This window comes from Manacus vitellinus, unplaced genomic scaffold (genome assembly GCF_001715985.3).
Source record: "Manacus vitellinus isolate BGI_N305 unplaced genomic scaffold, ASM171598v3 scaffold_10_pilon, whole genome shotgun sequence".
NCBI lineage: Eukaryota > Metazoa > Chordata > Aves > Passeriformes > Pipridae > Manacus > Manacus vitellinus.
This window is the reverse complement of record NW_021938838.1, coordinates 18,392,631-18,405,863: the sequence shown is the minus strand read 5'-3', so window position 1 is coordinate 18,405,863 and position 13,233 is coordinate 18,392,631. Positions and strand designations below refer to the sequence as shown.

The window sequence follows — 13,233 nt, the reverse complement described above, 5'->3', positions numbered from 1 at the left end:
GAGTCAAAGTGCCCCGGCTACATTCGCGTGGCTCTGTAGGACACCCGCTGTAGGAACAGACACATGGAGCACGTGTGTTAGTTCCCTCTGTGTGGTGCCATGTGTGGCCACGTCTTGGCATCGCTTCCCAGGCCAGTGTCCCATCCTAAGCTCTTGCAGTGGTAGTATTGCTGCTTTCTACACCCATAACCAAACAAATGCTCAATAGATTTTAAAAAAAAGGAGACATTTCACCAGTTGCCTTTTTTGACATCTGGGATCTGTCATCATGCTAATCTGGACTATTTAATTGGCCAAAATTGTTTCTTGATTCTCAAAAGCCTTTTATATATATCGTCATCCAAAAGAAATTAATAAGTGCTACAACCCCCCTTCCCTTGGAAGGTAACCCAGGAGGCTCTGGGGAGCATGACTGTATTAGTAAGTCAGGACAAAGTGCGAGGCTGTGTTCAGAGCTAACAGCAGCCATTTAACTCCTGTGCTGTCCTTGGCTGTGCCCACACAGCCCTGCTTTGGGACACAGTTGGGACCATTGAGTCAAGCCACATGATGGCCTGTTGCTGGTTGTGCAATTGGGTCTATCTAGACAGATCATGCCACTACCCTTGATAAAAAAAAGGCATTTTAGGGACAGTCCTAGCGTTCCTGGCCACTGCAGCTTTGCAGGAGTGCTTTTTTTGAAGTGTACTATTTAACACCAAAACAGCAAAGCCTCCACTGGGGTGTTTGCAGGGCACCCTGAAAGCTGGAGGTGCAGCAAACATCACACTTCAGTTTGCTTTCCTTTAAGCTGTGCCTGATTCCAAACCACTCTGTAGCCCTGAAACAAGCAGCACTGATGAACAAAGAGCCTGCAGAAAGGGACAGCTCTGAGAGCAAGTTTCATAACCACTGTCCCCACTGGGAAAGGCAGTCCCAGGCCGGCGAGCCTTGCCAGGCAGATCCAGCATCTTTTGCCCATTTGGACAGAAGGCAAGACCAAATGATGGACTCTCCTGTAGGGAAGGTTTTGCAGGTCCTCTGAAGCCACTTCTTGTTCCTGCTGAGTTTAAGCTCAGGATGAAGCATGGAGGGTGTGAGGGAAAAGAGAAAACTAAACCATTTCCTTCTTGACAGCCTATGTTCCTCTGCACTCATGCTGCTTTTAGGCAAAGGAAAAACTGTGCACTAAGAGTGGGAAGTCTGTCTTCTCTGTTGTGGCAAGCACCCATTTCAGGTGAGATTCATCCAGTAGAGGAAGGGTTAGATCCTGGAGAAAGAGCTGGTGTGATGAGTAAGGCCCCATGGGACCAGGGGCTCTGTGTGCCTCCATCTACATCCCAAAGACCATCTGGAGTTGCTGATGGTGAGCAGGCTGGTGTGACAGTGCTGACTCTCCTTTTCACAGCAGTTTGCAGCTGTGGATGGGTTACATGGTCTCCTGACAATGTTTCTCCTGTGCAGTGAGTCCCTGTGGGTGGCACTCACCCTCCCCCATTTGGTCACTCTCAGTTCCCCACCTTTGGCAGCTCCAGCCCCCCGTGTGCTCTCCTCATTTAGGATGTCTCACTTCTCATCTCCACCAGGATCTCCCTTCCTGGACTCCTTAACCAGCCTATCTCTCCCCATCATTCCAGCCCCAGTGGAATAATTGTCCATTATTTGTCAATCCTCACCGTGCCTTCCTTTCCCTGGTGTCATTCATCACTCTATTTTCCAGCTCCTTGTCCATCCTGATTTTTCTCTTGTGGCCTAGATAAAGTACAGCATGGACAAAGACCTTGTCCCACTTGTTCTTCCCCATCATCATCAGGCTTTCATTTGCTCTGCTTTTAAGTTAGTCCAAAGAATGCCAAGGTGTCAGTGAAGCCATGAAATGTTGAACTGAAAAGCACAAACTGGTTTTTTTCACTTTTTTTTGCTAATTTTACCGGTTAAGCAGATGAATTGTGAGTGATATGTCTCTGTAGCAGACACACTGGGAAATTTCAGCTAAAGCAGGGGAAGGTTTGTGAAGCTGGTGGTGCTCAGGAAAAGGCTCTCTGTGTAGGCAGAGTCAGCTCTGGCCTTGTCTGGCCTCCCCTCTGCTGGTTTCCTCCCCTGCAGCAAGGCACCAGCCTTTCAGGCACACTGAGCCCACAAAGCCCCACAGCTTTCAAATTTACAGCTGTCCAAAGCAAATGTGTGAACTCAATGGAGTTCGTTTATTTAATTCTGCTTTATAATACACTTAACTTGATACCAAGGAAAAGAAATAATCTGGCAAAGACATCATTAAACAGTTTAATAAGGACTGGATGACTCACTTTGTTTGAACAAATGGATTGTTTTGCAATCCAGAAGTACAAATGTTAACCAGCTTTATTTTTAGTTGAAAATGTCAAGAGGTCAGAAACAATTAAAGCAACTGTAAGGTGGGAGTACCCAGGGTTTGTGTTCTCTTGGATTTACACCTTACTAAAATTGCTTTTATTGCAGCTTAGAGACTTAGCAACATTTTTCTGATAAGATAACGGGAATGACTGTGTAGGCACATTTACTGGTAAGAAGAGATTAGAGTCAAACAGAAATGGAGCACGCTTTTCAGAACAAGAACCAGAGCTGGGAAACAGAGAAGATCTGCTTTTTCCTTCCATGATTTGAAATGCAGTAGTTGTATTTTAAAAGGAATGTCTGACCTGCTTAGGACTTTCTCATTGGCTCAAAATTCAATGTTTGGAATATCAGCTACAAGCTATTTCATGTTGCAGTTCCTCCTTTGAAAGTTTATTGTGTTTAGAGAAATGTTTAAGTGCAAAGAGAAGCTCCCTGCAGTGCAGAACAGGACAGCTTTGAGAACAGGCACTGTGGGCATCAGGAGGCACTGTCCTTAGCAAGGCTGGAGGCAAATGCAGGGGAGAATGTTCCTTTTACTGCTCCTGATGTCAGGGGGTTGAGATTTATTGGCCCCACGTTGCAGCATCTCTCTGCCTGTCCCTGCTGTGCCCAATGCAGCAGAGGCACCACCTGGGACACCTGAGGGGTCACCACCGAGCCCGGGTGGCCCCAGGAGGGTGGCAGGGCCCGGGGCTGGAGCCTGCAGAGCTCTGTGCCACGGTGCTGGTGGTGCCAGGCAGTGGCAGTGCCTGCAGTGCATTGCTCAGCCTGGGCACCCCTTGTGCTCCTGCTGCCTGCTGTGCCCTCCTCCCAGCTGGAGTGCCCTGGTAACCGTGTGTTCTCTGTGGCAGGTCCGGATCGAGGACGACATCGCGGTGACAGCCACGGGAGTGGAGCTGCTCACGTGTGTCCCACGCACTGTGGAGGAGATAGAGGCTTTCATGGCAGAAGGGCAAGGCAGTGCCAAGTCGTTTGACTGCCTCTCCAGCCAAAAGCAGTAAGCTCCAGGATGACACTTGCTGCCTCAAATAATCAGTCATCATTCTGATTCAATGCTGCAGCATACAAAATAAAGTGAATCCAATTCTTAACAGCAAGAGAGGCAGGCAGGCAATTACCTGGAATAATTCGTTCACTAAAAACGAAGGTAGAAGGCTTCAGCACTTGATACCAGGTAACTCCACTGCTGCTGCTTGCAATCAGCAGTTTACATGACCAAGTGCCACCTAAATAACCCTACTGCATTGGGACTTATACTTCTGTCAGATCTCAGCTCAGATGTTTCTTCCAATTAAATCTGAATTTTGATGATTGGGACTCTGAAATACCAAATGGATTATCTGAAAGCTGTCAGCAATTGTAACACTTCTTTAAATTTCATCACAAGCACTGTGAAAAACAGAAGAAAAAATCAGTTGTTCTCAGTGGACATAATGGCACTGTTTTTCTTACAGATCTTATTTCAGTATCCATGGAGTAAACAGAATCAAACTTTTATTAAAATTCACTTTGGCATCATTTATGTTGACAACTTTGTGATGATTATGCTCTTCTGCTCCAGTTCCTGCTTCTTTATCTGACCCTACTACCAATTTGTGCTCTGCAAACTTTGACCCTTCACTAGCCAGAGTTTTCTGCTCTGGGTAGTGGGTGTACTGATCCTTCACACACAGCCCTATGCTTATTAGATTTGTCCATTCATTTGTTTCTTGAAAACATAGATTGCTGTGGTGTTCATGACCCTTAGAAATTGCAAGAAGGGAATATCTTTGCTGCAGGGCTCAGGGTCATTCAGCAGCATATGCTGTGCAGCATGATAGAGTTATTTTTAACTGTTCAGTGTTAGCTGGTTCAGAATTAAATAATATAAATTTTATTTGGATACATTACAAACATATTAATAGTGATCAAAATTATTTTCCATTCATGCAAGATTTAAATTACTTTAAATTACGCAGAGAAGCCTTTCTTTATTGTAGGTACTCATCAACCTGCAGGAGAACAAATACATTTCTTGCATCATAAAATGTAGTTGCTGTAACTACATAAAACTAATCTTACTTTTTGAGAAACTCCTGCTCAGTCTTCAAGGCACAGTTTGACTGCAAAGCCACTTCAGAACATCCCTCTGTCATGTCAGGAGGGAACTGAAGCCACAGCAGTGTCAGGGCCTTTCTGGGTGTTACTGCTTGCCCGACGAGGATTTTCCCACTGAAGGGATCAGCTCCCTTGATCATCTCAGCATCTGGGTGAGACATCTCAGTTCTGCTGCTCACTCCAGGGAGCTGGCACATGGGTGATGGGGCCAACCCTGAGCTTCTGGGTGCCTGCAAGTGCCTGTCTCACATGGGGTGCACAAAGCTGGGATGGTGTCAGAAACTACTGTGTTGCTGCCTTTGTGGCTCCCCCCACCCCAGACTGAATTTAGGTCTGAAATAATTTGCTTTAAAATTGTCAAATGTGTTGTTCTATAGAGAGCTCTTTTTGCTAATTGGGTTGATCTGTGTGACAAGAACCTGCTCTTTATTTGTAACACCTTGGTGACCCATTGCTGAATAGGAAACTGTGTGTTGGAGACCAAAGAAACATATTGTGAAATAAGCCAGAGGACTTCACCCCTTATGTTTAGTGTCACTCAGCTAACAAATAAGCCTATTTACATTTTTTTTAGAGGTTTCTTGGCATTGATTTGTAGGAGGTAAGTGCAGAAACTCTTGAATTGAAATGTAGCACCTGCACAGAGGACATCAGGCTTTGCTTTGGTAGCCTTGCAGGTACGAGACCACAGAGACTGCACTGGCATTGCTCTGGCATTGCCCTAAAACTCAGTTTTCTTCAGTGCAAGACAGTGCTCAGGGGCTCGGCCTTCTTCCCTCCACAGCCATGCTCTGAACACACCCAGGGATGGCTCACTGCTTTGGGCATTCCGAAACCTGCTCCTGCTTGGCTTCAAGAGCAGTTACTATTTTATAGTAACACTTCACAGATTTTCAAAAAAAGGGAGCTTTGGAATTGTTTCAACTGAGCCATAACCCCAGTCTAGTTAACAGGCCTTTCCCTGCCTGTGATTAATCTTGGCCAACGCGGGCTCTGCTGCTGCAGAACAGGTCGAACAACCCGGGGAGCTGCAGGAGCCACAACCGGTTCTGCCTCCACATGTTCCAGCACACAGCCCCGGGCCGGGGGCAGCACTGCCTCAGTAACCAGCTCCTGAGTTCTGCCTGCCACAGATGGGCATGAGTTTCGCTCTGGGATGGTGCACCCTCTCCCATTTTCCTTCATAATCAGGCCCACGAACTTGGTGGATATAAATTTCATCCTTCCTTCCAGAAGTCTTTCTGTAATTATGGTAATTTTTATCCACTTCAGCAAAAAGTGAATTAGACGTTTTTTCTAAAAAGGGGGGGGAATAAACCGTTACCAAAAAAGGCAAAGTGATATTTAATAACATTTGAAATGTATTAGTGGGGTGAAAATACCAGTTATGGCAACATTTTTTTTGCAGTGTTATGATATTTTATGCTGTCACTATCATGTTTTCCCAGATGCCTTCTCCCTTGGTGCAAACCAGACTTGAGTAGAGTGGCACCAAAATAACAGAAAGGGTGTTATGCTGAGCAAGTTTGTTATAAAGGTCTCAGCACTTCTGAACTGATACATGTAAATCAGTTCAGCTGATTGCTTCAGCTCAGTGGGGTTGGGCACATCTGGACTTACCTGCCACGAGTTACACTGCTGCAGCTACAGGGTGTAGTTAAAGGGGTAGAGCTCCCAGTGCTCGTGGGGGCTAGAGCAGACCCCTTCCCATGGTGGCACAGTGAGAAAATGGAAATAAGGTTTCTTGGTGCTGTAACACCCGTTCTTGTAGTGACAGGCACTGTATTCTGTCACAGACTGTAGTTAAAAACAATGTGTCAAGAGGAAAACCTTAACTTTTATAGGTCCACGCTGAAATTTTCTTATGTAGATGTATTTATTTCTTTAGGAAGAGAGAACTGTGCAAGTCCCCTGGGTGTGGGTGTTCTGTGCCTTGCAGCAGAGGGGTGAGACTGAGGCCCTTTGCTGTCACTGCACCTTGGGGCAAAGTGCGTTTGCTCCTCGGAGCTGTTTTGGCTCAGTCATAAACTGGTGTTGGGTTGGACACCGTGAGCCTCTGGCTGGTACCACCTCTGTTTTACACTGCTGTCCTGGCTGGTGTTGCTGGTACTGCTCCTTTTCTTATCTCATTGCTGTTTCCAGTAAATTGTTATCCCAACCTGGGAGAGCCTTTTGTCTCTCACCTGGGGAGGGGAGTGTGGGGCTTAATTTCCAGCTGGGTTTAAACCATGACATCAGCAAACAAAGCTAGAGCAGAGGCTACTGAGCCAGAAATGTCATTTTGCAAACAAATGACTTTTCATAACTCTGTGGTTTGGTTTTAAACAAGAAGGAAGTGGAATCAGAGCTCTCAGGAGTAACAGGTGGAGAAGTCCCTGTCCAGAAAGAATATTACTCCAACTCAAAAGAGATCTAAGAAATCCTCTTCACCAAAATCTGAATCAAATCTGAGAGATGTGGAGTTCTGACTGTTAGGGGAGGACCCCACACTGGCCTGGCAAACCAACTTCAGGACAACAGGGCTACACAGTCCCAATTCACAGAGCAGACAGCCGGGGAGACCAGCTCTGGCCTTTCTACCAGAGGAGGTGCACAGTTAACAAAGCAGATGCTTTCAGATCATCATCTTCCTTGTAGTTTTTGATGTTCTGTCCCTCCCCCTCCCTTTTAATTGCAGCACATTTTCAGTCTTAAATTTCTTCTTTTTTTTCTTTTTTGTTAAATCAGACATTCAGACAAAACTGTAATGAGTTTCTGATTGTTTCCATGGAGCAGGAATCTGAGTGCAAGACAGGAACAGAGACTGTTGCACTGATTTTCTGTGTGAGGTGAGCAACTCTGCACTTGAGGGAAATAGAAAAGGAAAAGGAAAAATGAGGCCAGCACTAGAAGCAAAAGGTTTTTATTAGCTTCTGGTACTTCAACCCTACCAACTTAAGCTGCAGCTAGAATGAAAAAAACATATCTTTGTAAAAAGACTATCATAATCCAAACCAATCCTTAAGTTTTCCACATGTATTAAAAGTTTAAATTCAAAAAGAACTTTTCAAGGTTTCATTTCCTAACGGCATCTTCATAGAGATAACATCCAAGTTTTTTCCTAAGTACAAAGCAAACAAGCATCCTACAAAATAATCTATGGAAAAAGGTAGTGCAAGAGGGAAATTAAGACAGTGTGGTAATCTACTCACGAGACACACAGGTTAAATGTAAAACAACCATACCATCAATGAAATATTTAGAAATGAAAATAAATTAAAGTTACATCAAAGTTCCTGCTTTACTTTGTTTAAATCCTCAGTATAGCACATACCACTGCATTATGGATCATAGCAAAGACTTAGCAGTAGCAATAAAAAAGTTACTATAGAAAAACCTTTATGAAAATAAAACAAGACTGAAGATATTCCTTCACACAACTGTATGATGGCTGTAGAAATTCCACTGAATCAGTCATACTGGGGCCATTTAGGTTTAAATCACGGTGAATTTCTGTAAGATTAAGCAGTGATCCATACATTCTGGCTGAACAGATGCTGCTTGGCCAGGCTGCACATTTTGTTCTCCCCGAAACCTCCACCCCAGCAAGAATGAAATTTTGCAGGGTGCAGTTTTTTGGTAGCATTTTGACATTTTCTGAAAACAAACTCTTGTTCTCCTAAGGCCCCAGTCACTATGTGAACAATGTGAACCCAAGCTTAACTAAAAGGCTTTGTCAGTGTGCTGCTTTGCCTCTTGCATGTGATGCTTCGGACTCAGGAGCGTTTGGAAGCCAACTACCTGTACATATCATCATAGTATATTGTTATTTCTCTAGAAAACATCAGTAAGCATCCCAGCTCACTACTACTGCACCCTCCCCACTAACTGGGCAGGAAGGACCCACATGGTGCCTTATAGGACTTGCTCTACAGATTTAAAGTAGTCCACCACATGGGAAAGCAAACACCCTCCACGGTCTTTGCACTTTGCAGTATGTCATGGAGAAAACTAAGTGCTTAAATACTCTAACAGGTATTTAAAGGACATTTTATCCAATGATGAGTTTCTGGTACTACAGTGAGCCATCCTGCTAGATTCCTCCCATTATGCAAACTCTTAAGATGGTAAGCAAACATTTCTGTGAAAATGTTGTCTCCTTAATACGACGCCCCTTGTTGGCTACGAATTCAGACCTGCGTAAATCCTTGAGGAGAAAAATATTTAAAGCAAATACCCTAACCAGTTTCTGGTTTAATTGTTACAAATCTTCAGTGTTAAATCTAAAAGAAGAAAAATCTCCACAAAACAATGGTTAAAGGAACAGTTTTTGCTTGGTTGCTGCACCTCAGGAGTTAGTTTCCCAAGGCTGCCGTGTCTACTGTCCACTGCTCTCTGGGTTTGTTGTGGTGGTTTCAGTGCCAACAGGTTGCACATTGTCTGCAAAATTGTGTGCGTGCTCGAGGAACAAGTCTTTCAGTACACTCAGCTCCTTGGTCAGGAGCTTAATTTTTGCCTCTAAACGTTCATTTTCTTCTTTGAGCTGGTTGACCCTCTGCAGTGTGTCTTGTGCTTTCTGCTTGCTTTTTAACCGGCTCTTTTTCACTGCCATGTTGTTTCGCTCTCTGCGCTGACGATACTCATCACTGTTTCTATCCACAAAGGAATTTTTCTTTCCCTGTTTGCTGGGAGGCACAGCTTTGCCTCCACCACCAGGACTAACTGGCACCAGCTGGGGAACCTGCTGCAAACCACTGGTGTGTGCTGGGGTGTGAATCACACTTACGCCGTTCGCATCTGTAGTGGTGTTCTGTTGGGATGTCTTGCTCATTTGGACAGGCTGTTCTTGGACACAACAGGATTTATTAGGAGACTGAAAACTCTCGTGTTTCTTGAAGGTATTTCCAACAGATCTTCACATGGATTAAAGGCAAGATGAACCTAGTATGGAAAAACAAATGCTATTAAAGGTGCTGGCTTCAGCTACTATCTTGTACCATTGGTACCTCATGCTAAAGCCAGTGATGTGTATCTGGCAGTGACACATCACAACAGTGCTGGAAGTGGACAAGCTGCCAACTACATTTCTGAAGCCTCTCAAACGTATTTGGATTGGAAGAGACTATTACTGGGTCATCTAGTCAAGCTGTTTGAATTGTTCTCTGTTATTCCAAAGCCATCCCTGATGGATGGGTGTCTAGCCTAGCCTCAAATATCTCGTTTCACAACCTCTGTCTTGGCAACATGTTCCACTGTCTAACTTTTCCTCCAGTTATATAATTTTCTTAGTTTTCAGACTGGAGTTTTCCTTCTGTGGCTTAAACCTATTAACAGCCTGACTCTTGACCAACAGGGGTACTTGATCCTTGTCCTCTTCGGACCGTTCCTCTGGACGTATCCCCACCCAAAGTCCTCCTTGGTCTCTGGAGCGAGGGTGCTCGGCCTGTCCACCTTTCCTGAACTGTCTTACAGCACTTGCTTTTGAAGATGATGTTCAAACTGATGACTGTTTAAGGTCTACTAGTATTGAGTGGAAAAATAAATCTATGGAAAAAGGTAGTGCGTTGCAAAGCCTGGCTCTGGGTGACAGTCAACCCCAAGCAAAGGTAAGCCTGTAACTGTGTATCGAGCAGGTGGGACAGGAACACCGGGTGATGGCGATGTGAGAATCACCACACAGACAGGGCACAGTTGCCACCCATGAAAAGACAGCAGCCATAGCTGACTCGTCCACCAAATATGGTTTCCTGCTGTAGCCTGTGCACTGGTCATTGTCCACTCTCCAGCAGACAAACTGGCTGGATGAGCAAGACATCCTCTCACCTGACTCATGTCCTTCCCCTGCTGTGTCAGCCTGCTCCCGGCCCTACTGGTGGCACAAGGAGGACTCCACCAGAGCTGCTGCAGGGACATGGCCCTGGCAAGGCTAGCAGCCTGTCCCCTTCTCTTCCCATCTCACAGGATGACTTCTTCAAGGACTGGGAGAGAAGAGGGAAGGGTGACAGGATGGTCCTAAGCTCCTGACACACCTGCCTATGGCTCCAGTGAAAAGTACTCGGTGCCCAGTCAAACAAGGTTAAACAAACAGGTTAAAATTCGACTGTGTACTTTAACTGTGTATTTTCTTCCATGATGAAGGAGCCAGAATGAGATGCAGCTCCAGAATGTGGTTCAGTAACATTCATGGAAAAGCCCTGTAAGATTGGCTTAAATGTTACTCAAAATTAACATTCTCTGTCACCCAGAAGTCTTCTCACTTGTTAAGTGAAGATGTATGAGTACACCCACGCCCCTCCTGTCAAGAAATCTTTTCATTTTCCTATTGCAGGGCAGAAAGAGACCATCAACTCTTTCTGACATCTGTATAGCTGAATCTAGATACATATCACCCAATACCTTTGAATTTAGTATTGTCCCGATTTCAACTCTTTAAGCAACTTCTACAAACCCCGTTTCAGTCTCAGACTCTGACTGAATAAGCACTTTGGTTCAGCAGTTGAACTGAATGCACAGCTAACAAGATGTTACTGTGCACAGACACCAGACTGGCAGGGCCAGTTGTAGCAGCTGTGCACGTGTAATTGCACAGACGTTTTTAGTCAAGCTGTAAGCGTATCCTCCTCCTGTCTGCACTTTATTTTAAAATACTGAACTTCTGCAGCCCACAAATAGTATGCAGCTCTCTTAGGTTCCCTCTGACTAGATTTTTGGCACCTTTTCAAAGTCAGACAGAATGCCCTGTTGTCCCCTCTGTTTCAACACATTACAGTGCTTGCTAAGTTCACCTGGACAGTCCAGTTAAGTAACCCACACCATTTTCATGATCTGCTTTTTGTGTTTCATGAGATACTACGGAGGAAGGGGTGACTCTTGCCCCCAAGGGCACCCCACCTGACATGTAACAAGTTTCTTCACATCACCAGGTTCCATGTGCTACTTCTCTGTATGCTATTGAAACTATTTAATATTGCTTTAACATCCCCTGCTGATCTCTATCAAATTTCCCTATGATTCAATGGACAAATTATTTGTTCCATTAAACCAAATTTTAATGGAGTGTTTTAGCTGGGCAGTACATGGATAAGGGCACACAAGATAAATCAGTGTCACACCTCTCAAGCAAGCATTCTAGCCCTGCTAGAACAGATCTCCCTCAATTCTTTCCCACTGCAACTGATCTGTTTTGTATTAAATAACTATTTCTTGAGTGAGATGTGCTATTTTCTGGCATGATCACCTGGGAGGGATGACGCCTGGATTCCTGTCCTGCTCCAATGAAAGCAGGTAGCACTAACTGTACTGCAGCACAGATTCACAGCAGTGCTAATAGTTGAGGCTTGAAACTAGTTTTTCCCCCTAATTATTTGGAGGCTGGATGCCTATTGCCAGTTGTCAGGATGACACCCTGGACAGTGACAGGTGCTATGGGGCATCCTTCAGCAAACACTGTGAGATTTAAAGGCAGCAGGTATGAGATGTACAGAGGGGACTCTCAAGAAGGGTGAGGTAAAGGACGTGGTAATTGGGAGAGGCCAAGAAGGTGGGGAGGCAGGTAGGTCTCTAATTTCTTGGACCCCGTGTGACACAAAGGCAGCTGCTCCACTCCTCCCCACACAGGTTGGTGTCCTGTGAGTGGGTGACAGCCCCAGTATAGCAGGAGGAGGTGAGTGGGTGACAGCCCCAGCACAGCAGGAGGCAGCTCCTTGGAGAGCCAGCCCAGTTTCCAAGCATCTTGTTCCCATAAAGCTGTTCATTAGCTCCAGCTCAGCAACAGCCCTAGGCTGGTTCCACCCAGCACATGGTAGTGTTTCCAGTGGCCAGTTAGAACTGCCTGGTTCTCTCCTTGGGCCACCAACTGGCCACCCAGGACACTAGCTGGCCACCCACTACAGCATAATAGCTGGTAACTCAGAGGTGTCTCCTCAGACAGAAAGATGTTTCTTACTGTCTGACAGAGCTCCTCAGGGACCACAGACTCCCCAGCAAATGAAGGCCTTTATTATCTTTGCTTTCACACACACAAAAAATAAATGAAACTTCCAAATGTTTGTTTTGGCCAAAAAAAAAACCAAAAGAAGTGTTCTGTTAATTAAATCAGTTTGGTTTTTTTCACTTGGCAGCAAGAAATACTAAAGTGCTTCTCTCTGCTCCTTTTCTGCAATGGGACTGGGCTGATTCTGATCATTAGTCAGGATGACTTTATTGCACAGATTCACTTAGAGCTGTCTTGTCTAATGCAAAATCGGTCCCAACCTGAACAGCAATAGGTACCCTCCCTTCTCTTCAGCAGGAATATCCTAGTGGGAGCTGACTCTAAATTCCACTGACCCTGTACAGAGGACAGGGGCACAAAGCTCCAGGCACACATTTGCTGAGCAGTGGGAGGGCCCACTCCTGTGTGGTTCACTCTCCCAGGCATGTTTGCTGGAGATGATGCTCACCCTCGTGTACTGAGGGCTGGGCAACAACTTTTGAGTCTAGGTAGCCCAAACCCACCATCTCTTGCTATAGTTGACAACATCCTGCATTTACCTCAGAATCTGCATTTTTAATAGACATGTTCCAAGAAAAATGCACTCCCAAAATCCTTAACAGACCGTGCTCGGAACACCTGAAACGTGTATTTCAATGTGACCAGAATCACAACCCACCCCCGCCGAGGAGCGATTGAAAGACTCTGTCATTCGAATTAAAACGACACAGCGATCTCTAACGACGAACCAATTCCTTGAATCAGAAAGTTCTGCACTCTGTCGGTGTTTACCCCTCCCGGGGGGCCGTGCCCGGCGCTGTCACCGAGCC

At 45.3% G+C, this 13,233-nt stretch overlaps 2 protein-coding genes across 2 annotated transcripts in view; one reads left to right on the top strand and one right to left on the bottom strand.

Annotated features, from left to right (window-relative positions):
- Positions 1-3,875, top strand: part of PEPD (peptidase D) — a 139,750-nt gene extending 135,875 nt beyond the window's left edge. The window contains exon 15 of the mRNA XM_018086343.2: positions 3,207-3,875. Within this exon, the coding sequence (XP_017941832.1) occupies positions 3,207-3,356 (150 nt within the window). The 3' untranslated portion in view covers positions 3,357-3,875. The remainder of the gene's footprint in view (positions 1-3,206) is intronic.
- Positions 3,876-7,338: 3,463 nt separating this feature from the next.
- Positions 7,339-13,202, bottom strand: CEBPG (CCAAT enhancer binding protein gamma). The gene is made up of 2 exons (XM_018086333.2): positions 13,083-13,202; positions 7,339-9,372 (listed from the first exon to the last, which is right to left on the bottom strand). The coding sequence occupies exon 2, from the start codon at positions 9,260-9,262 to the stop codon at positions 8,810-8,812; it is 453 nt and encodes a 150-aa protein (XP_017941822.1). The 5' UTR covers positions 9,263-9,372; positions 13,083-13,202; the 3' UTR covers positions 7,339-8,809.
- Between the last annotated feature and the right edge of the window lie 31 nt (positions 13,203-13,233).

What these genes read in the sequence shown, in the direction of transcription:
- CEBPG (XM_018086333.2), bottom strand. Translation starts at nt 9,262, where the DNA reads ATGAGCAAGACATCCCAACAGAACACCACTACAGATGCGAACGGCGTA.